The sequence below is a fragment of the Capra hircus genome, chromosome 15 (assembly GCF_001704415.2).
Source record: "Capra hircus breed San Clemente chromosome 15, ASM170441v1, whole genome shotgun sequence".
Taxonomy (NCBI): Eukaryota; Metazoa; Chordata; class Mammalia; order Artiodactyla; family Bovidae; genus Capra; species Capra hircus.
The window spans coordinates 66,769,439-66,797,311 of record NC_030822.1 but is presented as its reverse complement, the minus strand read 5'-3'; the positions used below and the strand labels follow the sequence as shown (position 1 = coordinate 66,797,311).

The following is a 27,873-nucleotide window of genomic DNA, read 5'->3' as shown; positions in this document are numbered from 1 at the left end:
TACATTTACTTTGTAGAGCGATTTGGCAATATCTAGCGATGTTTAGCATATGCATTCGCTATCCAGAAATTCCACTTTTAGATATATCCTCTTGGGAAACTCTCACATTCTTTAGCAAGAAGACATGTAAAAAGGCAGCTCACTAGAGTAGTCTACAACAGCAATACCACTGACAAAAATCCAGAGAGTAATCAGTGGGGGAGAGATGGTTGAGAATACACAGAGGAGCTGAAATGAAGAGTCTGGTTTCATGGCACTCAGAAGATCCAGGGGTAAGTAATTTAACTGTAGGGTGTGGGTGGCACATTAACTGGAAAGGAACATTCTTTTTTGCTCTACATACTGAGATGTGCCTATTCTGTCAGCCAGAAACTCGTAAATACCCACCAGCTGCCAGCACAGTACCAGAGAGGCTGGCACCAGAGAGCCTACCCTTCAGTTGGGAAGCTTAAGATCTCAATAACCGAGCAACAGAGACAGCCGAAGGGTGGACCTGAAATGCTGAGGAATGTGGCACAGGTTAGATAGATCGGAGACAGACTCACTTCTTCCTAAGAAGCCAAGTTGGCGGGGGCCTGGGTGGGCTCCTGAATTTTCCGGGCAATCTCGCCAACACCTCCATCTCCAGCCAAGTACACGTGCAGAGGGAGCTGTGTGCGCTGCCACAGAAAGGGCTGAACTGGCCTGAGCCTATGCTTTCAAGCGTTTTCAAGTGTTTCAACCATAACCACTATGCGCTGTCCACTAGACAATTCCATGGAGCCTTGTCTTGTGTTTCCCTGGTTCCAAACTTACAGCACACCCTTCACCAGCTGCACAGAGGACTGGGCCCACAGCACTGGCCGATGATATGCTGGGAGCCCCTGACCAGCCTGTAAAGGGGTCTGACCCAGCTGGCGGATGTCTGCCCTTGTCGAGGCCCACATGGACCCTGGGCTGGGGTGTTTTCATCTGAGCTTCTTCATAGCTGCATTACAGGAACAGCTGTTACCAGGAGAAACAGGGAGTGGCAGACTAAGCGCCTATGGCCAATACTAGCTTTTCGGGATAGTCCTGACTTCTTTTGTCCTTTACCTCTGAAAACTCACTGATGGTCATGTCCTCCTTATTTCACCTCCATTCTAGGTACCTGCCCCACCCCGACTCCCACCATATCTACCCCCTTGAAGACATTAAGAGCCATTCAGGCTGGCCTTCCTGACTTTGACACCTGTCCCTCCAGCCCCTCCTCTGACACCACTGGAGGGCTCCTCCCTCGATCCTACGGGGGTGGGGGCAGGGGTGGGGATCCACTTTCCCAACCTGAGCAAATGCCCTCCACAAACTGGCAGTTGCCTCCTGACCAGCCAGCTCCTTGGACACACTCCCCAAACTGTCTTGGACTCACCGCGTGTCTCACACCTCTCCTCTATGCACTGAACTCCTCTATCTCTGATGCTTCCTGCCGAATGGCCAACAAGCTCTCCTCTCCGAGTCCTACTCAAAGTCATCTTCTGTGAAGTCTATACTTGCATTACTCCATGCTCAGCCCCCAGGGGTCACCTACTTCTTTCTGTAAGGACCTCTGTTCTTCCAAGGGAGTGGACTGACTGCTCCAATGGCTGGACCACAGAGCACAGACGCTCTCACTACTCCTGACCTCTCAGCGCAGAGCGCAGCCCACTGGCAGCAGGCACCCTGCTCCACGCATGCGCCCCCGCTCCACGCACGCGGCCCCCGCTCCACGCATGCGCCCCCCGCCCCGCCCCGCCCCCTCACCTGCTGGGTCCTCAGGGCGTCCAGCTCCCTCTCCAGCCAGGTGCGAAGCCTCCGCTCCATCTGCTCGCGCTTCTCACATGCTGACTGCAGCTGGGTCAGGGCCTGCTGCAGCTTCTCGACTTTCTCCACATATGCCTGCTTCTCTCGGAGCTGAGCAGAGTAAAAAGGAACACGGGATTTAGACAGTGACTCTCGAAGCTGGGGTGGAGGTGAGGGCGGGGTGGGGGGAAGAAAAGGTCAAAGTACCTGGAGATGCTGTCCTTTCCCCACTCCTATACCTTAGCCGTGCTGAAACAGAAAAGATTTAGGCCAAGGCCAGCAGTTACACCTAAAACGGCTGGGATGCTCTGAACTGAAGACCCTAAGAGGGCACCTGCTTTCAGTCATTTATATACTCTGGTTATTGCTTAGTAATTACAGCATGTATGGGCATTGGAAATGAGGTTAATAAAGAATTTTTAATTGTCATGAGGAAATGATTATTCTATAATGTTAACTGAAAAATCTAGAGTCAAAAGTTATATACAACATCATCACAAATATGTCTATCATCAATGTATGAAAAAAGACTGAAAGGAAACAAAAGCATTGTGTTTACCTGTATAGCAGAATGATAATTTCTCATCTTCTTTACTCTCTTCTGTATTTTTCAAATTTTCTATAGTATCAATTACTATTGTAACAGAGAGAGTGTGTCTGTATGTACATATGCATGTGTATCAATTTGTGTATGTGTGAATAAGTATAAACATTTCTTATTATAGATATTTGGAAGTAACTTTCTCCTAAAGATTTCAGAGCCCTTTACGGATGAATAGCTGACAGCCCTGGAGAGAAGGAAGGGCCTAATGAACATGCAAACCACACAATAACTGAGGAGAGGCAGATTAAGGTAAAAATGATTTATGTAAATATCATGTCAGGTATGGATTTAGAACCATCAATCAACAGCTTCAAATTCTTACCCTCAGAGTTTGTTTCCTCCCAATTAGGTGTCTGGTCCATGTTCATAAATTCCAGGCACATTTCTAACTTGCTGGGGATTGGCTGGGGCCAAAAATCAGACTGAGGCATTTATCTGATCTGGTCCTGGGTGAGAAGACACCAGATGCTACTTCCTGTCACTCTGCACCTCAGTGTACAGACACTTGGCAGGTGGTTCAGATCCTGAGTTCAACCTGACTGCACTGGCAACATGCTAGTGGAACACGCTAGTGATTAAAGTACTTACTCACTGCAAAGGTCGGTGTCTGACTTCAGCAGGCAGTCCTGCCGTGACCAATGCCTGTGTCCTAGCCAAAGCCACTGCGATAAAGAAAGGAGAGGCTTCTGACCTTTTGCAGGGAGTGCAGACAGCAACAACCTTTTCCACACCTGCTCTTGGGCTTAGTTTTCCTCTGGCTTTTCCTTCACTGTGACTTTGGTTGCTTGAGGACCTACTGACTGCAGGTTCCTGTGCTAGAACAGCCTCATCTGATAGAATATTTTGTGAGTACTGTTCATATACCACTTACCACGTCCTGGATTTTATACTGTTCTGAGTGTGTAGCCCCTAAAATACTAATATAAGTGCCACAAGACCTGTCTCCCCGGGGCAGAGTGCGCAGTATGTCCCCAAGGCTTGGGACAGTACCTGCCATCCAGTTCAGTAAATATTTGTTAAATGAATGAATTAATATTAACTCTAACTGCAGGATTCCTAAAGACATGGTTCTCTCTCACTCACCCTTGTAACAGCCCTAAGCTCAGCAAGGAGTATGTAATGATGAGGGTGATTAGTCATAACAGTAATTAATCACCCAACATTTTACAAGCACAGCATGCCAAGCCTTGTGCTTTATATGCAATATCTCGTTTAATCTGCCCAATGACAGTAGAGAAGGTAAACTCTTACTGTCTCGATATAACAGATGAGAAAACTGAGGACTGAATAGGTTAGTGATTCACTCAAGGTTACACAGCTGATTTACCAGTCCTGGGGTCAGGATTCTAACTCATGTGGTCTGCCTTTAGAGTTCAAACACTTAAGCGTTGTGGAAAGTTATGGTAAGCCCTCAGTGTGAGCCATCTAAGCTGAGTTAACACCCTTCTTTAATAAGAACAAGGAGGAATACTGGAAGCCAGACACATGAGACATTTTGGAGAAGTTATGTACAATCAGTTGAGCAAAGATCTTATATAAATATAATAACAAGGGAAGATCCATAGTGGTGATTATAAAGAACCTGTCTTCAAGGAGTTCACAACTTTGGCTTTAACAGAAATATTAAATGAAAAGGTTAAAAAATAATCATTTTTCTTCACTCCACACATGGAGATGGGCCCTTGAGAAATGATCTTAGTTATACCGATAATGAGTCCCAGCCTCCATTGCTCAAAGCAGGCCTCCTGTCCTTCAGGGGTTAAGGTCACTTTCTGTAGCAAATGTTTTCCTATTTAATGAGCTACTTGGTGGTGACAGGGAAAACTGTGGGGCTGTTGCCTGAGAAAACTCATGTAGGCATTAAAACTGTATGCAGGGACATTCCTGGTAGTCGAGTGGTTAGGATGCCACACTTCCACTGCAAGGGGCATGGGTTTGATCCCCAGCTGGGGAACTAAGATCCCACATGCCACATGGTGTGACCAAAAAATAGGGGAGAAAAAGAAAATTAAGCATAAGTTGCTAGAAAAAAAAATTGTACATAACACTCGTGGGGTTTAACAAACAGATCTAATGGATGAAACCCTACTGACTTAAATAGAATGGGAAAAAGTGGAAATAGTGACAGATTTTATTTTCTTGGGCTCCAAAATCACTGCTGACTGCAGCCATGAAATTAAAAGATGCTTGCTCCTTGGAAGGAAAACTGTGACAAACCTAGACAGTGTATTAAAAAAGCAGAGACATCACTTTGCTGACAAAGGTCCAAATAGTCAAAGCTATACTTTTTCCAGTAGTTATGTACCGATGTGAGAGTTGGATCATAAAGAACGCCAAAGAAGTGATGCTTTTGAATTGTGATGCTGCAGAAGACTCTTGAGAGTCTCCTGGACTACAAGGAGATCAAACCAGTCAATCCTAAGGAGATCAACCCTGACTATTCACCAGAAGGACTGATGCTGAAGCTCCAATACTTTGGCCACTTAATGGGAAGAGCTGATGCACTGGGAAAGACTGATGCTAGGAAAGATTAAGGGCAGGAGGAGAAGGGGGCGGCACAGGATGAGATGGTTAGATAGCATCACCAACTCAATGGACAGGAATTTGAGCAAACTTCAGGAGATAGTGGAGGACAGAGGAGCCTGGTGTGTTGCCGTCCATGGTGTTGCAAAGAGTCAGACATGACTGAGCAACTGAAAAACAACAGCTACTACTGACTTAACAATCTTTGCCTTTAACTGCTTCAGGCTTGAAGTTTGCTGAGACACTCAAGTCCCTTGGCACCAGGAGATGTTTTTGGAAGGAACAGTTTTTCATTTTCAACAAGAATAAATGCACTTAGATTAATAACAATACTGCATCGTGAGTGTCAAGCACCAACTGGGTTCTGGGGGAGTGTATTTCAGTCCTGTGTCTCTCTGACTTCCAGTTCCTGCACTCCACAGCAGGTCTGTTCAACTCAGCCCCACCACACAGGGGCTTGTGCAGCCGGCTTCTCTGTGCTGTGGTATCTATACCCTGGATCCTGGAACTGGGGCCTCAGGAGTGGTCATTCTCCTTCCCTGGTCAGACTTAAAGGAAAAAGTGCTTCCCTGGTGGTTCAGATGGTAAAGAATCTGACTGCAATAAGAGAGGCCTGGGTTTGATCCCTGGATCAGGAAGATCCCCCCTGGAGGAGGGCATGGTACTCCAGTATCCACTCCAGTATCCTTGCCTGGAGAATTACATGGACAGAGGAGCCTGGTGGGCTACAGTCCTTGGGGTTGCAGTCAGTCAGTCACAACTAAGAGATGAATGCTTTTACTTTCTACTTCTCAAAACTTCACCTAAAGGCTTGATTTCAACAAAAAAGCACTAAACCCATAATGCTTGAGCAGCATCAATATTTCCTGGACCGGGTTGGGGGCAGGGGTGTGGGCGATGGTCGTTGTTAACTGAGCCAACTTCTAAAAACTGGAGACAGGTTTACTGAACAACACTCCTACCCCACCCAGTCAGAAGACTGGGCCTTTTTTATGTACGGGAGAAACCCAAAGACACAACACTTGAACTGTTTTCTTAATTGAGTCTCTTTTCTTCACAGGCACCAGTGGTTCCCAGTCCTTCCATTTATTTCCAGCCCCTGGACACCTGCCAGGTGGTGGGCGGCAGGCTGGGTTTATCGCTGAGACTGAGGTCTTTGCCGATGGTATTCACCACTGCCTCTCATCCTTTGCCCGACGCTGGGGTGGATAAGCTCTGTTTTTACTCATTTTTATTTGAGAGGTCGCCTACATTGCTCCCCTGGAGTTGGCTCTGGTTAAAGTTGCTGGGTTAGGAAATGGACATGGAGGCCCTTGGGGCTCTGGGCACCACCCCTTGTACCCCCTAATTCCCCCACGAGCTCACCTCCTCTTCCAGCTTGATGACCCTGGCCTGGGCGTTGCTCAGAGCCTGGTCTAGGATCTCGATGTGTCTCCGGTGGTCCTCACTCGCGGTCCGCACTGCCGCCAACTCCATCTCTAACTTCTCCTTTTCCTTCAGGAATTCCTTGTCTAGAAGGGAGACAGGAACAAAACGAGCTCTATCAGAAAGCACTCCCCGTCTGGGCTCCCCGCCAGTCTACATCTGGCAAGGATTAGGAGTTGAAAAACATGCACAAAGTGGAGGCTGGAACTACTGCTTCTGCTTCTTGTTCATAGGGGTGGTGTGTAAGGCAAGGATTTTCTTACAAACCACTGTTAACTCTAGGCATACTCCTGGTCACAGCTCCAGAGATGTACGGCACACACAGACCTAGTGAGCCCATATTCTCAGGGGTTCATTTCTGCACATTTGCTTTAAGGCTTCAAATTAACCTTGGGCCTACGATTTCCTTTTCAGCTCACAAGCTCTCCCACCTCTAACTTCCAAACCAGTGATGGAAAGGCAGGCAATACTAATGATAACACTAACACTCCCATTCACTGAAAAATAAACCCCGGTCCAGGAGGTTCAGCTTTTGCTCTGAGGCCAGGCAGCAGAGGGGAGCTTCAACCCAAGCCTCTAATCTCTGGCTGGGTCCTCTTCCATGTAACCCAGCTTCACCTTTTCTCTTGGTTCTGTTCATGAGAGGAACGATGAAGTGCTCTGGATGTGTGCAAACAGCCTTCCTCTCCTCCGCTGACACTGTAACTGAGGGTGATCACATCTCTCCGCATGTGGCATGCAAAGGGCGCCTCCCCCTTGCCGCTCCCACCTGGCCCTCCAGTAGCCTCGCCTGCCGTTTGACAAGCAGGCAGGGCCCATGGTGTCAAGAGGTCAGTATTTTTTACGGAAAACATGTCTCCTGTTACAAAGCAGTGCAGGCATACCTCAGAGATGCTGTGGGTTCTACTCCAGACCACCATAATAAAGCAAGTCACATAAATTTTTTTGGTTTCCCAGTGCATATAAAAGTTATGGGCTCCCCAGGTTGGTAAGGAACCTGCCTGCCAATGAAGGAGGCGTAAGAGACACAGATTCAGTCCCTGGGTCCAGAAGATCTTAGACTATATTGTAGTCTACTAAGTGTGCAATGGGCTTCCCAGTGGATAAAGAATCCGCCTGCAATGCAGGAGACACCGGTGACGCGGGTTCAATACCTGGGTTGGGAAGATCCCGTGGAGGAGGACAGGGCAACCCACTCCAGTATTCTTGCCTGGAGAATCCCATGGACAGAAGAGCCTGTCGGGCTACCGTCCACAGGATCCCAAAGAGTCAGACACAACCGAAGCAGCTGAGCCCGCACAAGCCTGCAGTGATGGCACTGTGACTAAAAAACAATCCTCATACTTTCATTAAAATAGACTTTATTGCTAAAAAAGGCCAAACCAAAACAGTACTGTCAAAGATCATTGATCACGTCACCATGACAAGTATGATAATAATGAAAAAGTCTGAGATATTGTGCGATTTACCAAAACATAACATAGGAACTGGAGTAGATACTTTTGGAAAAACGGCACGAAGAGACTTACTCAAAAGTTTGTAACTACAAACCTTTAATTTGAAAGAAAAAAAAAAGGCAACAAAACAAAGTGCAATAAAGTGAGACATGCCTGTATATTTTATTTTTAAAGTAACTTAGAATATTTAGATATGTTGATTTTAATATGGAGAAACTTGAATGGACTTAATGTGTAAAATTAAGGGATTGGTTAAATAAAGCACAGTAAACCCTACAATAGAGTAGGATGCTGCTATTAAAACTAAATAAGAGAATATTAGTGATGAGGAAAAAAACATCTGCATTGTTGAAAAAAGGTGGTTACAAAACCCTGTGCATACACTTTCATATTTGTAGAAAACAGGGCATTTAACAGCAACAACAATTACAAATTGACTTCTCCATACATGGGATTTTTAAAAGTATCTTTGATATCAATTTCTCATTTAAATGAGATTCTTCTCTTTTAAGAAAAAAATGATTTCTTCTCTGCAATCACCCTCTGTGTTTTTTTAGTCTTTTAACTTTATTGAGGCTTTCAATGGCTAAGTCAAAGATCTCTCATGGTAAATGTCACACAGAACCTGAAAATAAATTGGTCATTTTCAAATATCTTTTGATATTGATTTTTAACATAATTCCACAGTGATAAGAGAACAGAACTCTGTATGATTTCAATATCTTTAGATCATCAAATTTCTGCACCTTGTTTTATGCCCCTGGATATGTTCCAATGTCTCCTGGTTTAGAGTCTATGGGAACTTGAGTAGAATTTGCATCCTATTGTTGTTTGAATAATATATAAATTTTAATTATGTTGAATCGTTTCATAGTGCTTTTCAGGTCCACTATATCGTACCTCTATATATTCATTCTATTACTTTTTGAGAGTTTAATACTGAAACTCCAACCAAAAATCTTAATTTATCTACTTAAAAAATAATTGTAACATATGGTGGAACTATATGTAACCTTGTTCTGTATTTTTCAAGTCTCCTGTAAATGTGTTATCATACTTTCATAATTTTAAAAAAAAAAGGAAAAAAAAAAAAGAAATTGATTTCCCTGTGCCCACACCACTCAAATGCCTCATCCTGGTTATCTAGTCCTCCTAGCGAACCAAACTGAAACACTAAGAACCACAGTCTGGAAGCTGTACAAGCCTGTGACAGTGGTTCCATTCATTCATGGTTTCCTTGGATGGCCACTCATTCATTTAGCAGAGTTATCAAACATCAAGGACTGGTCTTACAGGCACTGAAGCAGTAGAGGCAATTCCGCTCGTAAGGAGAAGGGAAAGTGTGGTTCTGAATATAGGGTGAAGACATTTTAGGGCTGCTTACTGTTGTTCATTTGCTCTGTTGTATCCAACTCTTTGAGACCCCATGGACTATAACACGTCAGGCCTCCCTGTCCATCACCAACTCCTGGAGCTTATTCAAACTCATTTCCATTGAGTCGGTGATGCCATCCAACCATCTCATCCTCTGCTGTCCCGTTCTCTTCTTGCCATCAATCTTAGAGTCTTTTCAAATGAGTCAGTTCGTCGTATCAGGTGGCTAAAGTATTTGGAGCTTCAACCTCAGCATCAGTCCTTCCAATGAATATTCAGGACTGATTTCCTTTGGGATTAACTGGCTTGATCTCCTTGTAAAGGGACTCTCAAAAGTCTTCCCCAACACCACAGTTCAAAAGCATCGATCCTTTGGCTAATATTGAGTAAACAACTCACAATTTTAAAGCCAGAGGGAATCATAGGAAACATCACCATCCAGTTCTGTCCCTTTTGTTTAACGTGTGAGGAAAGGGAAGCCCGGGAGCAAAGGCACTTGCCCAGTGTGCCCGCCAGCTGGGGCAGAGCCAGGGACAAAGGCCGGTCTCCTGATGGCTGCCGTGATGTCCTTCCCGCCTGACTGCACTGTCCTTGCCCTGTGAGCTTATGTCAAGGGAATCAGCATACAATGGAACAGCTTCAGAACGGATGGAATGAACGAGCACACTTGTAAAGAGAGCGCTGGCTGTGATGGTGAGAAATAATGGCATCTCTTGAAAACAAAGTGAGGCCACCAACATCCTGACCCGGAAGAGAGCATTACTTCTGGGCTCTCAGATCCCACTGCAACGACCAACTGCCTTCTCTCTTCTCCCTTTCAGTGGCATGAGACACTACTTCTGAAACTTCCTTCCCAGTGCATGCAAGAGGCCTAAACAAATGGGCCAGAAGCTCTGGGCATCCCCATCCACAGCCCTGGGAGGACCAGAGTATTTCACGCCTTCTGTGCAAAATTACTGACATTTGAGCACTAGCTCCCTGGGTTTGGACAACATCTGAACAGGCATGGTGCCCACTGGCCTTGTCCAGGCTCTGGAGGGCACCCAGGGGTTAGTTTCTCAGCAGGCAGACCTGGGGATGAACCACTGGATTTCAGAGTTTCTGCTTGGTTATCAACCTAAGTTTAACAGTTTCTATCTTTGTTGAGGGCAAAGACACCTCAGGTTTGACCAAAGGCAAAGTCTAGAAGCCACAACTAGAGCTTCTTGCATTTTGCAAGTCGATGATCACAAACACTGCCTTGTCACAATGACAACTATGACAACTCCTTGGATTTCTGGATTAATGAATACCTCCCACTTCCCCCACAAATACAAGTCCAGCTTTTGCTATTCCTTTGATTGGCAGTATCAGCCTGTGGATAGAGAATGGACTTGGCATCTAAAAGAACTGGATTCAAATCCCAGGTTCACCACTTTCCAGCTTTGAGACCTTGGGCGAGGAATAACCTCTTTGAATCTCAGAGCCTTCATCTATCAAATGGGAAAGACAAAAGCTACATCATGGAATTGTTGTGATGAGTCTGTTGACAAAAATGAGGCAGATAAAGGACGGAAATAGATAGATCTTTATCTCTTTAGGTCATTATTGACTCCGTGAGCCTAGCCATTGCCTGGCTCAGTAAATGTTGAATGAATAAGTGAATGAACGAATCTCTACTGGGTGCCAAGTTCACTGCCAACAGTACAATAAACGGCAGCTCTTGTTAGCAGTTAGCATTTGGCCTCCTTGAGGTCTCCTGACAGCCTTTGCTATGCAGCGGTCCACTTCACCTCCGAAGCCAGCACTCATCAGATGGCTGCTACTGACCTGGCAGGTCTCTGGCTCCCCTCTCTGCCCAGGCTCCCTGAATCTCACAGTTGGCGCATCAGGACAAAGATGTGGGTACTGGGTGGAGACTGCATTAGCTCGAATTCCTGGGTTCAGACGTCTCTGCCCTGAGTTTGATGACCTTAAACTTCAGGCTGAAGCAATGTTAGTGTCATTCACACAGGCTCAGAACTCCTTGTCCATCGACAGGAAGTAGTGCTCCCATTTTAAAAACAATGTTCATGACAGCTCGTGTTTGTGAATGGCTACTGTGTCCCAGGAATGGTGACTTACATTATTCCCTTTCATTATTTCATTCTTGATCTCTCCTTTCAACTTACTCTACGAGGGAGGCACTGTTAGGATTCCCATTTTCCCAGTGGAGAATAAGTAACGTGCCCACAAAGGTGACGCTCGTCAGTGGGAGAGCCAGGACCCTCACCACACCTCTGTAATGTATGTTCACAGGCAAAGTGCCACATGCCTCTGCTGTACAAGCATGAAGGGTGAAGACCCCCGGAATGACAGAACAGGAGGTGTGGGAGAGTACCATCGCTACCCAGCTCATCATGGCACAAGTCATGTCGTAAGTATGTCACGGGTCATATCATCATCTCAGTACACAGCAATTGATACTACACGTGTATCTTTTTGCAAATATTAATTGTATTTGCTATGTGGAGGATTCAGAGTACTGGACAAAAGCATGAATCCTTTCTCTTTTAATTAACTTTTACTGGAGCATAGTTGTCTTACAATTTTTTTTTTTAAAACACTTTAAACTTTTTATGTTGTATTGGAGTATAGCCAATCAGCAATGTTGTAGTTTCAGGTGAAGAGTGAAGGGATTCAGCCATACATATACATGTAATCCATTCTCCCCCAAATCCCACTCCCATCCAGGCTGCCACATAACATTGAACAGAGTTCCATGTGCTATACAATAGGATTTTGTTGGTTATCCATTTCAAATGTAGCAGTGTAAACATGACCTTCCCAAAGTCTCTAGCTATCCCTTCCCCTCCGGCAACCATAAGTTTATTTTCTAAGTCTGTGAGTCTCTCTCTGTTTTGTAAATAAGCTTATTTGTATCATTTCTTTCTACACTCCACATATAAGAGACACCATATGTTTTTTTCTCTGATTTGCTTCACTCAGCATGACACTCTCTAGGTCCATCCATGTTGCTGCAAATGGCATTATTTCATTCTTTTCAATGGCTGAGTAATATTCCATTATCAACAGACACCGCATCTTCTTTATCCATTCCCCTGTCAATGGACATTTAGGTAAAGAGTAAACAGCATGTTTACTGGTAAACAGTGCTGCAATGGATATTGAGGTGTACATATCCTTTCGGATCATGTTTTTCTCCAGGTACAAAAGCACGAATCTAGTATCAAGTTTCCTATACAGTTTTGTGACTCAGAATAAATATCTTTGTGCCTCAGTTTCCTTGTCTTTAAGGTAAGGATCCTACTCACCTACTCACCAACAGTACCTATTTCAAAATGCATATATGCATATAACAAATATCAACTATGACACGCTGAAGCTATTCTTCTTGTCCAAAAAGTGTGATAAGTCCTCAAGCTACAAGGTAAGTAGGCCAGAGCACCCTGCTCTTAGTCGGGTGGGAAGAGAGGCAGGGACACAGGCAAAGGCCCTGGGACCAGCTGCTCTAAGAGATGCTGGCGCAGTTTCTATGACAACACAGGGAGGACCCCTGCCACAGGCCCAGGATAGGAAGAAGAGGGGGTGTCAAGGCAGTGAGCCTACGTGGTGGGGTCACTGTGCCCCTTAATCCTCTGGAGACACAGGGACTAGGTATGTCAGAGCCATCTGAAAAAGTCATCTCTTAGGAGATGCCAAGGGTAAGTCCTATAAATGATACCATCTCATAGGAAGGTCCCTCCAGTTTATTAGTGAAGCCCCTTGGGATGGATCTTGAGAAAGACCAGCCTCACACTAAACTTCTGGTTGAGCTCCAAGGTATATACTGAGAATTCTTAGAACAGGCAAGTTGACACAAGGGAACTCACGCCCAGAATGGTCTGTTTACTCAGTGGATATGAATTACCCTCGACTGTGTGGAGTGGGGCGTTGTTTAGCCTAATGGCTCCCGTCCCATTTACACAGAGGATGTCTGCTTGCACACTGTTGACTCTGGAAACCACAGTGATGGCATGAGCTTTGTAGCTGGCCGACCTGGTACGATTCTGGCACCTTCACAGAAGGCTGGCTCACTTTAAACACGTGACTTCCCCTTGCAGACTCCATCTCCTCCGATGCAACTAAGAAGACTGATTTTGCAGGAATGTAGTGAGGATTAAAATGACGACCTAAGCGGCACCAGTGGTAAAGAACCCAGCTGCCCACGCAGGAGACCTAAGAGCCATGGGTTCACTCCCTGGGTCAGGAAGATCCCTGGAGAAGGGACTGGCAACCCACTCCAGTATTCTTACCTGGAGAATCCCATGGACAGAGGAGCCTGGTGGGCTACAGTCCATAGGGTTGCACAGAGTTGGCCATGATGGAAGCGACTTAGCACATAAAATACCTACCGTGGGACCTGGCACTTAACAGACACTTAATAAACAACAAGAGCTGAGACGCACGACACTGGTGCTTCTCCTGCCCCGGGAACTGTGCCTTCAGCTTTACCACACAACCTCATTTCATGAATCCTCGCATTAACTCCATTTGCCAACTGGAAAATCTGAAGCAACATGAGCTATGACACTTGCGACAGGTATAACGGTAGTTTCGTTTGTGGTAGCCTCTACCCATAGGGTCATCTCTTGGCTTGAAAAAGAGCAGAAGTCGATGGAAATGAGAACTGGGTCCAGAATTCAAAGAAGCTCCCCTCCCGTCTTACCCTTCACCTTTGCCAGTTCTGGGCAAAGTCTGCAGTGGACTGTCTGTTGCAAGTGTTCCTGCAATTACTATTAGAGCACCAAGCTTAACTGCTGGCTGAACCACAGGGTGATGCATCCTAGTAACCTCTGTGGTTACTAGGGTAACTGAGGGTGGAGCCTGGGCTGTGGGGTCTGGCAGTGGGGGTGTCAGGGCACTGTGCCCTGCACTGCTGGGTTTTTGTTGCTGTTATTTTTAACTGGAGGATTATCACTTTACAATGTTGTGCTGGTTTCTGACATACTATGATGTGAATCAGTCATATGTATACATATATGTCCCCTCCCTCCTGAACCTCCCTGTCACCTCACCCACCTCTCTAGGTTGTCACAGAGCACAAGGCTGGGGATCCTGTGTCATATAGCAGCTTCCCACTAGCTATCTATTTAACATATGGCCAGTTAGTCAGTCAGTTCAGTCGCTTAGTCGTGTCCAAGTCTTTGCAACCCCATGAACCGCAGCACACCAGGCTTCCCTGTCCATCACCAACTCCTGGAGCTTACTCAAACTCATGTCCATTGAGTCGGTGATGCCATCCAACCATCTCATCCTCTGTTGTCCCCTTCTCCTCCCGCCTTCAATCTTTCCCAGCATCGGGGTCTTTTCCAGTGAGTCAGTTCTTCGCATCAGGCGGCCAAAGTATTGGAGTTTCAGCTTCAGCATCAGTCCTTCCAATGAATATTCAAGACTGATTTCCTTTAGGATTGACTGGCTGGATCTCCTTGCAGTCCAAGAGACTCTCAAGAGTCTTCTCCAACACCACAGTTCAAAAGCATCAATTCTTCGGTGTTCAGCTTTCTTCACAGTCCAACTCTCACATCCATAAACGACCACTGGAAAAACCATAGCCTTGACTAGACAGATCTTTGTTCGTAAAGTAATGTCTCTGCTTTTTAATATGCTGTCTAGGTTTGTCATAGCTTTTCTTCCAAGGAGCAAGCGTCTTTTAATTTCATGACTGCAGTCACCATCTGCAGTGATTTTGGAGCCCCCCAAAATAAAGTCTGTCACTGTTTCCATTGTTTCCCCACTATTTGCCATGAAGTGATGGGACCGGATGCCATGATCTTAGTTTTCTGAATGTTGAGTTTTAAGCCAACTTTTTCACTCTCCTCTTTCACTTTCATAAAATTTCACATATGGTAGTGTATATTACATGTTTCAATGCTACTCTCTCAAATTGTCCCACCCTCTCCTTCCCCTGCTGGATCCATCAGTCTATTCTCTATGTCTGTGTTTCTATTCCTGCTTTGTAAATAGGTTAATACAATTTTTCTAGATTCCTTACATATGCATTAATATATGGTATTTGTTTTTCTCTTTCTGACTTACTTCACTTTGTATAACAGGCTTTAGATTCATCCACCCGACTAGAATGGACTCAAATTCATTCCTTTTAAAGGCTGAGTAATATTCCACTGTATATATGTACCACAGATTCTTTATCCATTCATCCACTGATGGACATGTAGGTTGTTTCCATGTCCTAGCTATTGTAAACAGTGCTGCGATGAACACTGGGGTACCTGTGTCTTTTTCAATTATGGTTTTCTCAGGGTATATGCTCAGTAGTGGGATTGCTGGGTTATATGGTAGTTTTTTTTCCCTAATTTTTTAAGGAATTTCCATACTGTTCTCCATAGTGACTGCATCAATTTACATTCCCACAGCTGTACAAGAGGGTTCCCTTTTCTCCAGAGCCTCTCCAGCATTTATTGCTTGTAGATTTTTTGGATGATGGCCATTCTGATGATCAGTGTGAGCAAATACCTCATTGTAGTTTTGATTTGCATTTCTCTAATAAATGTGCTGCTGGTTTTTAATGCAGAGCTCCAACTCATGGCTGGAGCTGATGAGGGGAGCAAAGCTACAAACTGGCCCTTCTCAAGCAGGAATTAATTTTTTAGGCCTTTCTTTTTAAAAATTTATTTATTTTTAATTGAAGGATAATTGGTTTACAATATTGTGTTGGTTTCTGCATAACATCAATCAGCCATAGGTACACATATATTCCCTCACTTTTACACCTCCCACCCCTTCCCACCTCTCTAGGTTGTTATAGGCCTTTCTTGATATAAAGGTTTTTTGATAAGTTTTCCCCTAAGCCCAATATAGCTAAAGGGACAGAGGAGTCTGGCTACCACCAGCCTGACCAAGGGGTGACTAATTCACTAGAATGCTTGGAAGGCAAAAGAGAGGTCCAAATATCACATGATGTAATTTATATGCGGAATCTAAAAAAAAAAAAAACTTATTTATAAGACAGAAATAGAGTCCTAGACATAAAAAACAAACTTATGGTTACCAAAGGGGATGGTGCTTGTGTGTTGGGGGGAGATATTAATAAATTAGGAGTTTGGGATTAACACATACACACTACTGTATATAAAATAGATAACCAAGAAGGATGGACTGTACTGTACAGGAATATACTCAATATCTTACAATAACCTAAAATGAAAGAGAATCTAAAAAGTATGATGATATATATATAATATATATACACACATATATATTTATGTATGTATATACATAAAGTTGAATCATCTTGCTGTACACTTGAAACTAATACAAAGTTGTAAATTAACTCGATACCTATCTACATAAAGAGGCAAGTACATCTTTACCTGGAGTAGACAGCTGTCACAGTGGCTGCTCAGAGAACTCTCCACTTGGAAAAATGTCTACTATGGTCCCCGTTTTGCAGGGCTAAATTCCAAGCAGCCACGTCTGCATTATAAAGCCCTTATCATCCCCCACCCCACTCTCCATGTGACAGGAGCAAACCTGAAGGGCCCTGTGATCTGAGCTAGGCCAAGCAAAACGTCTTCTCTGGAACTGCATGAGGGGGCACCTGGGCGAGGGGGGTGCTGACACAGACCGGCAGCCCAGCTCTGAGGCCAGAGACCACATCCCACATGTGCGCCAGACAGAGCGTGTACATGCAGAGGGTGAAGAATCAAACAGATGGACATGGAGAGGCCATGGTAGGAAGGGGAGAGGGAAAGGAAAGTCCCCCCAAACCATCTCCCCTTGGATTCTCACAGACAGGCTGGCCTGGGCCCCTGGCCCCTGCGAAGCGTGTCTACACATCTCGCCTAGGGCCTCCTTCACATACTAAGATACTAAAAAAACAAAACAAAACAAAAAACCCAAACTCAACAATAATAGTTCTCTTATCCAGGGCTAAGCTAGCCCAATCAAATCTTTCTTTTTATAACCAAAAGGTCACTAACACATTCACTGTTCTTTCTTTACACCTCTATTTTCTCCTCCACCAAAAAAGGACTTGGACTGCAAGGACATCCAACCAGTCCATACTAAGGGAAATCAGTCCTGAATATTCATTGGAAAGACTGATGCTAAAGCTGAAACTCCAATACCTTGGCCACCTGATGTGAAGAACTGACTCGCTGGAAAAGACTCCAATGCTGGGAAAGATTGAAGGCAAGAGGAGAAGGGGACAGAGGATGAGATGGTTGGATGGCATCACTGACTCAATGGACATGAGTTTGAGTAAACTCCCGGAGTTGGTGATGGACGGGGGCGGGGGGGCGGCTAGTGTGCTGTGGTTCAAGGGGTTGCAAAGAGTCGGACACAACTGGGCAACTGAACTGAGCTGATTCCCTCCTCCACCAAGAAAGGACCTGGTAGTAATGCCTCAGGACAGGCTGCCCAGGACTCATGGCACCAATTCTGGTAATTGGACACTGCTCCACCATGCTGATAAAATGGAGTCCTTCTTCTGGAAAGACATCTGAATAATTATTTGCCTTACTATCCCTTCTTAAAATGTCCCCTCCTGTTTCTTCTTCCTCAGGATTCTTTGGCCATATCCTGGTACCGTATCTTGTAATTCTGAGCAGATGTGGCAGAGGAGCCTATTCCAAGGGTTGGCTATGACTCATGGAATAACTGGAGAGTCAGATCCACTTGCAAGTCCCCTCTACTGGGGTTATGAGAGTGGAAAGACAAGAGGAAGGTACTCCAAGTACTTCACTATAAGCCAAGCTATTTAGGTTCATTCTGCCTCAAAGATATTCTCTTAATGCCCTCCGAAGCTCCTTCTTCCATCTGCCCTCACTCCCTCACTCCAGTTTGAAAGCCACACTGACACATCCAGAAAACATAATCCAAACAGAGCACTGTTTACAGCACATAAGAGCGATCTGTTCACGAGGTTTATCTGATGCAAAACAACCTGAGAGACGATCCACCTTTAAAAGCCACACTCATTCATTCAGAAATGCAAAAGTGACAGAATACAAAGCTGACCCCATATCCTCCTGGTTTGGCTTTTTGTTGTCTTTGTAAACTGAGCTGATAAAAGTTTCTCAGGTAAGGAAGCTCATTATTTCAGACCAGGCTGTTGGGCTCCCTGCCATCCTCGTACGCACGTGCGTGCTGCCACGGTTCACGGCAACAGGGAGACCCGGGTTGTGAGTGGGCGGCTAAATAGGTCTGTGAACAAACAGAACGCTCTAGCCAAGATTTGTTTTAAATGGCTGAGAGTGAACTGTTTCAAAATGAATTCTGTAGTAAGAAAGATTAAGGACCAAACTCTGTTCTGCAGTCCTGTGGGGAGGAGGGGGAGGGGAGAAAAGGGATGCTGGGCCACGTAGTAAGGGGCTCCTGACAAATGCACCCCTGTCTTAACCAGAAACCTGTTCCGGCTTCGTGCGTTTTATCTGGGCTTCCAAATAAGCGTTCTTTTCTTATTTTGGCCGCACCACTCAGCATGGGGGATCTTAGATCCTTGACCGAGGATCTTAGATCCTTGGCCAGGGATCAAACTTGCACCCCCCTGCCTTGGGAACATGGAATATTAACCCCTGGACCACCAGAGAAGTCCCCGGATAAACTCTCTTTAAATAAGACCTCTGAGGTTGACAGCCAATAGTTCAGACATTACAAGGGGAACACAGATTTGTGGATATGGCTGCTGTTAAAATGTAGGGAAGATACTTGGAGAAATGAATCAATCAATATGGGAGGTAAAGCCTTAAGCGTGAAGGATTCATTCAGTCTTCACTGCCCAAAGTTAAAAAGAAAATAGAAAATGTACCTTTTACAAATGGACAAAGAAATGGCAACCCACTTGAGTATTCTTGCCTGGGAAATCCCATGGGTAGAGGCGCCTGGTGGACTACAGCCCATGGGGTCACAAAGAGGTGGACATGACTTAGCCACTCAGCAGCAGCATGGCAGCTAAATTACTCTAACGTACACACCTGTTTTCGAGGCCCGCACTGAAGGCCACACACTGATTCTTGCAATAAAGGAGACCTCTCCTGCACGGGAGAACCTGCACACAGACACTTTGAGGGGGAAAGTAGTTCTTTCCCCAGTCTTGACAGTCTTCTACTTGTACTCCAGGGACAGTGGCCAACGTCTGAGTTAATCCTTTCACCTCCTGGACTTACTTTAGACTTTGTCTAAATCCTTCTATCTTTGTAGGATTTTAGGGATCTAAGATAGTAGAAGTGTTTCCTACGGGAAGAAATATAAAAAGTTCAGGCAACACCTCACCAAATGAGTATTAATCTATTAAGACATGATCAAATTCTAACTTAATCTTTAAAATGAAATTCAAAAATAATCCTTTTCGGATGCTTTTCCCTGGAAAGTAACGAACTCAAACCACAAAATCTACTGATCTAGTTGAGGAAAACAACAGATTTTGGTCTTATCATACTCTATTTATCTGTTGCTCTTTAGTATCTAGAAAGTGAGTTTAATACCCCAAAGTGCTTTTTATAGCACCCAATGTAAAATATCTCAGGCATGGATTTGGTAAAATATTTGAATAGCAGTAAAAGCTCTCTCAATATAATTTTTCTAATCTAATCATTTTTAGTATTGCATTTTTATTTTAGAAACTATACGTATACTTTCAAGTATAATTCATAGGTATTTTTTAACCTGCCTAAATATATACCCAACCTGCAAACTTACTCAGCAAAGCCTTCTATATTCATACATTCATTCACCCGGCTCAGCCTCCTCATGTGCTATTTGACCTTCCACTTTATATTTTTAACATGAAGTAAAAATGTACTGCTACTTCTGTGTCACTGCAGACAGCATAATAAATTATGCAATGCATTAAAAATGCCAGGACCCATAGGGCATTTGATTTTGACTATACACCTATGCATGAACTGACTGTCAATGAAACCTGATGGCTTATGCTTTCTATAATCTCCACAGAAGTCCTTTTTTGCCTTCTCTCTTCACACAAAAAGATAAAGAACAGACATGTCTGTTTCCAAGTATGACAGTCAGAACCTACCAGACAATTTTGCTGCCCCTGCAGAAAACAACCACAAAGCCTGGATATAACGCAGAGACCAACGACCTGAAGGGAGTAAAACAGGAGGCAGGCAGACAGATGGCGTGGGGAGGCCTGTCACTGCAGAGGTCAGAGCTGCACATGCTGGACCTGCACTGGGGCTGGACTGTGACAGCTGTCATGGCTTATTGCCCTGTACACTTAAAATGTGTAAACTTTACTGTATGAAAATATAGGTATGTGTTATAAACCTATATTTGGTTTAATTAAGGGCCTCCCTGGTGACTCAAATGGTAAAAAACCTACCTGCAATGTTGGAGACCTGGGTTTGATCTCTGGGTCGGGAAGATCCCCTGGAGGAGGGCATGGCAACCCACTCCAGTATTCTTTCCTGGAGAATCCCATGGACAGAGGAGCCTGGCAGGTGATACTACTTCACTTTCACTTCAAGGCATTATTATAATATGTATAATAAAACTATGCTTTCTAAACGGGACCTCTGAACGGCAGATATGGCTTAACACCAAAACCTGGGTGAAAGAAGTAGATGCTGGGGAAACTGTTATATGTGGGAACAGAAGTGGTTTAATCTCCTGATCAGGGAGAAAGAAATGAGTCACCTGCAATTACAGATTCTCCCTTCCTTTAGCTTCTGTGAGCTCTTCCATTGTCAATTTTGTAACTTGCTTTGAGCAGATCCTTTTCTTCTTCTTTCTACCAAACCACAGTCTTTGTCGGCAAGAAGCAAATTAGAAGCAGATGCAAGCTTATTTTTAATGGTCCAAGACCAAATTTTCTGAACTTAAAAGAAACACTTTGTCCCCTCAAAGTTCTTGGATTCCATTAAGATACAACCGCATATTCTCTTTCCAATTCATGAACCAAAAATAATTTCAAAAACTAACTGTAAGAAACCACACCCCAGGGTTACTTATTGTAATTTTTTTTTTTTAAATTCTTATCATCCAGAGAACAAAGAGTTTAATTTCATAGATATTTGAGAAAATTTTTAAGATTCTAGGCTGGTCTCAACAATTTTCTTGTTTTAGTATCTGAGGAGATATACTGAATTATCCAGCAAGGCTTTTTATTATAATTGGCTCAGGTTCAAAGACAGATATAAAAGGTTAAGAAACAAAAAATGTTCATTCCAGTAGCTAGAACTCATTTGAGATGACTTGAATACACTATCATTAAGTTACAGTACTGGGCTAAATAATTTGCAGTAAAAATTCTAGTACAAGAATTATTTATGTTTGCTTACTAAGCTGGATTCTTCTCTGGGTAAAAAATGTGAAATCTCTTATTACTTCCAGAGCTAACAGAGATGACCTTTGGAGGCTGGAAAAAAAAAAATAAGAAAAAGGAGGTCCCTATTCTTATCATGGTCTTGCACATTAAGTACTGAGGGAGCCTTGGACAAATCGTTTAGTCATCTTTGGTCACAGTTTCTTCTTTAATGAAGCATGGTGGCCACACTAAGTGAGCCCTAAAATCACTGGGCATCCAACTCTGCTACCTGTCTCCAATGCCCGGTACACAGGAAGTGGCTCTCGAGAATTAGGATGCCCTGGGTTCAAAGCCTGTCTACTCCACCTGCCTGTATGACCGTGGACAAGTTCCTTAACCTTCTTGTGCCATAGTTCCCTCATCCGTTAAAGACCTGTAATACCCACCTCACAGGGCTGCTTGCAGGATGAACCGGGACTGCGCACCAACAGAGGTCAGCACGGTGCTTGGTGAACAGGAAGTGCTCAATCCATGGTGGCCACCTCACCGTTTTTGCATGATCTGAACAAGGACCTGAAGGCTAGATTACAAGGGAGCATGCCTGCAACTCCACCTAAAGGTAAACTTTGAACCATCAGATCAACAGTCTCTGAAATCACTGTCACTCATAATGGCCATCAGATGGCTTTTAACGAGCTCCAGTTCAGAGGATACACGCGCTGCTGGTACGGCCATTCAGATACTCCTCAACCCAAGAACTGTAGACTTCACCTCACAGCAGGATGCTTATGGGAAGATTAATGGCCCTGCTGGGAGAGGGACCCCCTAAGACCTCGGCACCCAGGAGGCTACCACCGGTGGCTAACCACAGGACTATCCTGCCCAGCCCTGTTTCCACCATTAGCTAATTATGGATTCCCACTGGGCTAACAAAGGCTTGTAACTGCATTCATACGTGTCTCAGTTTATCTCATGTGAAATAACCATGCTCACCTAATTAGGAATGAAGTAAGAGATGAAAAAACCCTACCAGGAAAAGAAAATAACAATTAAATCCTGATTTATAAATTCGGACAATTAACAAAATGAGATCTAATAAATGTTTCTGAAGTTCTTTATTTTCCATGCTCCTTTTTTGTTGGGGCTTCTTCTTTCCCTTCCTCCTCCATAGGCATGCATGCTAAGTCACTTCTCCATAACCAGCGCCTAAAACAGAAGTCCATACACTACGGCCTGCAGGCTGAATCCAGCCCACAGCCACAGCATCTGTCCATGGCTCATCTACAGTGACTTTCAGACCATAGGGACGGAGTTGAATAGCTGTAGCCCTCAAGCCTAGACTTATTTACATTTTGTCCGTTTATGGAAAGAGTTTCCTGATCCATGGTCTAGAACACAGCTCATTCATAGGAGGTAGCTAACAGCCCTGGGATTTCTTTGGAAGGAATGATGCTAAAGCTGAAGCTCCAGTACTTCGGCCACCTCACGCGAAGAGTTGACTCATTGGAAAAGACTCTGATGCTGGGAGGGATTGGGGGCAGGAGGAGAAGGAGACGACAGAGGATGAGATGGCTAGATGGCATCACGGACTCAATGGACGTGAATCTGAGTGAACTCTGGGAGTTGGTGATGGACAGGGAGGCCTGGCGTGCTGCGATTCATGGGGTTGCAAAGAGTTGGATACGACTGAGCGACTGAACTGAACTGAGTAACTGTTTTGGACAAAATGATAATGGTCATCATTTCATTCAACATCCAGCAAGTGCTTATTAAATGCTTCCAAGCACCAGGCACTGTGCCAGCTTCTGGAAACATGGTAATTGAGACTATAGTGGTGGGAATGACAGGGTCCATGCCCTCATGGTGTGGACAATTTAGAAAGGGAAGGGAGAAAATGGTCATCCAAATGGTTCCTTATTTACAGTATGATGAGTATTTATAAAGGGAACGGGGGGCTGGAGGGAAATATAAAAGGAAGACTGGAACTTATCTCAGGCAGCCTTCTCTGAGTAACTGTCATTTAATTTGAGCTGAGACCTGAACGTGGATTTCCTGGCTCTGAACTGTCAGCAAAAGTGAAGGGTCCCTGATGCCACATGAAATGCAAATGGGTTTCAGTCTGTGCTTTTTCCATCCATCCATCTAGCTATGAGTGCAAGGAACACAGATCATAATGAAGTTTAAGACACTTGATTTTTCAACCCTCAGACAGGAATAGTAAGCAAATAATTTAAAAACCAATGACGTGAAAATCATAAGCCATGTTTGCTCGTTAGAGACTGGACATCAACATGTGACCGAGAGACAGTTCTGTCATCAGCTCTGGTTCTTCAGGCACAGAAAATCAGCTTAAATTGAATAACATTAATTTTCGCACTTGGGGAGAAGATTTGATGGAATGTAAACAGACACCCTGCAGGCTGGATGCACTGCTGGTTGTCATGAAGGTTTGAAGTTTCTCAGTGCTGCCTGTCGAGGCTGATCAAGTGGTGTAAGCAGTCACACACTCTGCTTTCAAAACCTAGCAAGGCTCGGCAGGCCACACAGGCATTCCTTGGGAACACGGCCCATTTCCCCACTCTGAAAACTGGCAGGTTCTTCCGGAGAAGGTGGAGGAAGGATGCAAAGGAACAGGAAGAAGCGTTGCAGAATAAATGTATAGCCTAACAAATCCATAAATGCAAGTCTGCAGAATAAATGCATAAAGTCTTCTTTGCATTTCCTATCACTGATGAGCCCACAGAGCTCTGCTGGCTGAATTGGGAAGATTTTGTTCTCTATTTCTTTAGATGAAATGTAGGTACAGGGAGATTAAGCATCTTACTTCAGGTCACTGAGCATGTGAGTGAGAACCCAAGAACTGGAAGATGTGGTGACTGATCCAAAATTAGGTTGCTTGAGCTTGTGCCTATAAAGCCTTTGCTTTTTAGGACTGAATTTTTAGTCCTAGTAAAGCAAGGAGATCAAACCAGTCAATCCTAAAGGAAATCAACCCTGAATATTCATTAGAAGGACTGATGCTGAAGCTCTGATACTTTGGCCACCTGATGCAAAGAGCTGATTCACTGGAAAAGACTCTGATGCTGGGAAAGATTGAGGGCAGAAGGAGAAGGGGATGACAGAGGATGAGATGGTTAGATAGCATTACTGACACAATGGACATGAATCTGAGCAAACTCTGGGAGATAGTGAAGGACAGGGAAGCCTGGTGTGTTACAGTCCATGGGATCACAAAGAGTAGGACATGCTTGAGCAATAACTAAATGCAGAGGCCATCTAAAGGTTAATTTAGGGCAAGAAAATTTTCTCAGTTTAAGAAATGTACCTTAGCAGGCTTTCGTGGACATTCCCTTCCTCTGTGCCCAGGAGCTGATCTGTGGTGTCTGGCATGGTCTATGGACTGGTCTGTGCAAGAATATGGCCGGCTGCCCCCCAAATTTTTATATACCACAGTCAGCTCTCAACTTCAACACAACCACAGCAGAGTAAAAAAGGAATCAGGGAACCAACTACATTTTAGTATATAGTAGTCATTTTCATGAAAAACACTACCGTTCCTGGAAGTAGAAGGAAGAATCCCTTTACCTAGATATCTTCGTACTTGAAAAAGCAAGAAAGAAGGGGAAGGGGGAAGGTGAAAGGCAAAAAAAAAAAAAAAAAAAATCAAGGATTTTTAAGTTGCTTCTATTCTATTCTCATTAACAATTTCACCTACTATCTTGAAATAATTGAGCAGAACCAGAGGTAGCTCCTAACATGGGTGGGAGCTAAAAAGAACATTTTGATACTGATGTGCCATGATGAAAATTTCAAGCCTGTTCTTACAAGGATTTCCCACTTTTACTCATTTCCTCAATAAACATTTATTGAGCTCCAGGTACATAAAGATCCAAGGGGTTTTAATGAAGGCTGGGGCTGGATGTTGACAAAGAATGCCTGTAATTCTTTCATCTAGCGGAGGAGATTCACATTAAGAAATGGTGCCCACAGAGAACGCAGGCAAAATAAGTGCTGCAGTACGGGCTTCGCGCCCAGGTGGCAGCTGCAAGCACCATCGGGCCCACAGAGGAGGAGGGAACCCAGATGCATCCACGTGTGACAACATCTAGCCTCTCCTTCCTAATGAAGCCTAATAGAAACCCACAACAGAATGGAATGAAACACAATGAGGATTCAGAATAAGCTCCTTAGGCTCTATGTGGGTCAACAGAATTAATATTTATGTCATTGTAATTTCTGCTTTGGGTTTCACATAAGCCCTTAGAGCAAATACAAAAAGAAGGATTTTCTTGTAGGAAATTATTTTTGTCTCTTTTATGTTCTAAAAAAGACAGAAAATCAAAGTATCTAAAGTAAGACTTAACATGATGATTGTAAGATAAATTGAAAACGGCAAATTATTGTTATTTTTAAAACAGTGGTCCCACACTTTTTCTGGGGGGTTCATTTTTAAACCCATGGGGATTATAAAGGAAATTAAATCCTATGAATTACTCTTATTTACATCCATAACTTATTAATTTAAACAAATAAATGAATGTCCCCAAAATATTTTTTTTTTCTTAGAGAGGGACATTTAACAGACAGAATTTAATGTACACAGACTTCAGTGTAACCAAATATGCTGAACCCATGAGGCCTAAAGAATCCCAAGGAGTGAATGGGGAGTGAAGTTTCTAGCCATCCTGTAACACACATGGGTTTTATCCTGGAATAATACAAGCTGCCAGAGCTCATCAGCTGCCCCTCCACTCAAGAACATAAGATCTCTGCCAGTCTAGTTTCCCCATATCTAGTATTTTATTTTTGGCTTTCTGACCTACTAGTACGGGCTTCCCCGATGGCTCAAAAAGAATAAGCCTGAGATGTAAGAAACACAGGAAATGCAGGTTCAATCCCTGGGTCAGGAAGATCCCCTGGAGGAGGAAATGGCAACCCACTCCAGACAGACTAGTGATAGAAATTCTGTAGAGTTACTAATTTTCAGAAAGAAACAGATAAAACGTTTCACTTATTGACAAGACAGAGCTGAGAGTGATGACAGACATTCCTGGGGAACTTCATTTGGTGGACAGTGGTCTCTTTGCTGTGTGTGTGTGCGTGTGTGTGTGTGTGTGTGTGTGTGTGCGTGTGTATGTGTGTATGTGTGAGACAGATGAGTAAATGGGGAAACCAGGAATCTCAGTAAGTTAAAAAAGCTGAAGTACCCAGTTTCACTCAGCCAGATCAAAAAAGAAATTGGCTAGATGCCCTGTTTTTAAGGAGTAATTTGGCTGTAAACATATTTGGAAAAACAAGAAGTAAAGCCAGAAAAGGCTTCCCAGGTGGCTCCACTGTAAAGAATCTGCCTGCCAATGCAGGAGACTCAGGTTCGATCCCTGGATCAGGAAGATCCCCTGAAGAAGGAAATGACCAACCACTCTAGGATTCTTGCCTGGGAAACTGCTACAGACCATGGGCTTGCAAAGAGCTGGACATGACTGTGCAACTGAGCACACACACGGAATCAGAAAACACACATACAAATTTTTGAATTCTTTGATAGAGAAGAACACTCCCCTGACTCTTGAAGAGTCCCTTGGACTGCAAGGAGATCCAACCAGTCCATTCTAAAGGAGATCAGCCCTGGGTGTTCTTTGGAAGGAATGATCGAAACTCCAGTACTTTGGCCACCTCATGCGAAGAGTTGACTCATTGCAAAAGACTCTGATGCTGGAAGGGATTGAGGGCAGGAGGAAAAGGGGATGACAGAGGATGAGATGGCTGGACGGCATCACTGACTCGATGGACGTGAGTTTGAGTGAACTCCAGGAGTTGGTGATGGACAGGGAGGCCTGGTGTGCTGCAATTCATGGGGTCACCAAGAGTCGGACACGACTGAGCGACTGAACTGAACTGAACTGAGTTTTAAAGCTCCTAATCACTTCATTCAGAGAGATTTTTAATTCAGACAATCTCATGTCCGAGAGGAGCATAATTATCGCTCTGTTGAATGCTTATTTCAACTTGTAGAGCTACGTGTTAATGACCCAGGCAGACCAACGAAGAGAAGAGTTTTGTCTTTAAAGGAAAACTACTCTGGGCAGCAGAGAAACTTGGAAATCAGGCCAGGAAGGACATCCCCTTCCACTGGTTGAGACTTTACAGAAATCCTCCCAACCGCTCATATTGCAAGAATGCCTTGGGTGTGTTGGGACCCGGACTCTGAGCTTCCGCTGGAACATGGACCAAAAGCATCAAACGTGTTATTCTCTATTTTCCCCTTTCCCTGTAACTTTTCCATTGGCCAAGGTGGTTGTCAGGGCCTTCCCAACTTAGCCTTAGCTCCTGGTAGGTAGGATCCAGAGACATCACTACTATTTGCTATGCAGTCAGTCTTACCTTTCTCTTAGCCAAGCATTAGACTCTCAAAAGGCTCACCTGGAAAACATGGCTCCTCTTGAGTG

General features: G+C 44.2%; 1 protein-coding gene across 4 annotated transcripts in view; it reads right to left on the bottom strand.

Annotated features, from left to right (window-relative positions):
- Positions 1-27,873, bottom strand: part of AMOTL1 (angiomotin like 1) — a 202,163-nt gene that overhangs the window by 26,449 nt on the left and 147,841 nt on the right. For all 4 annotated transcript variants that reach the window (XM_018059853.1, XM_018059852.1, XM_018059854.1 and 1 more), the window contains 2 exons: positions 6,290-6,435; positions 1,759-1,908 (listed from right to left, as the gene is read on the bottom strand). In XM_018059853.1, coding sequence (XP_017915342.1) covers positions 1,759-1,908; positions 6,290-6,435 — 296 coding nt within the window. The remainder of the gene's footprint in view (positions 1-1,758; positions 1,909-6,289; positions 6,436-27,873) is intronic.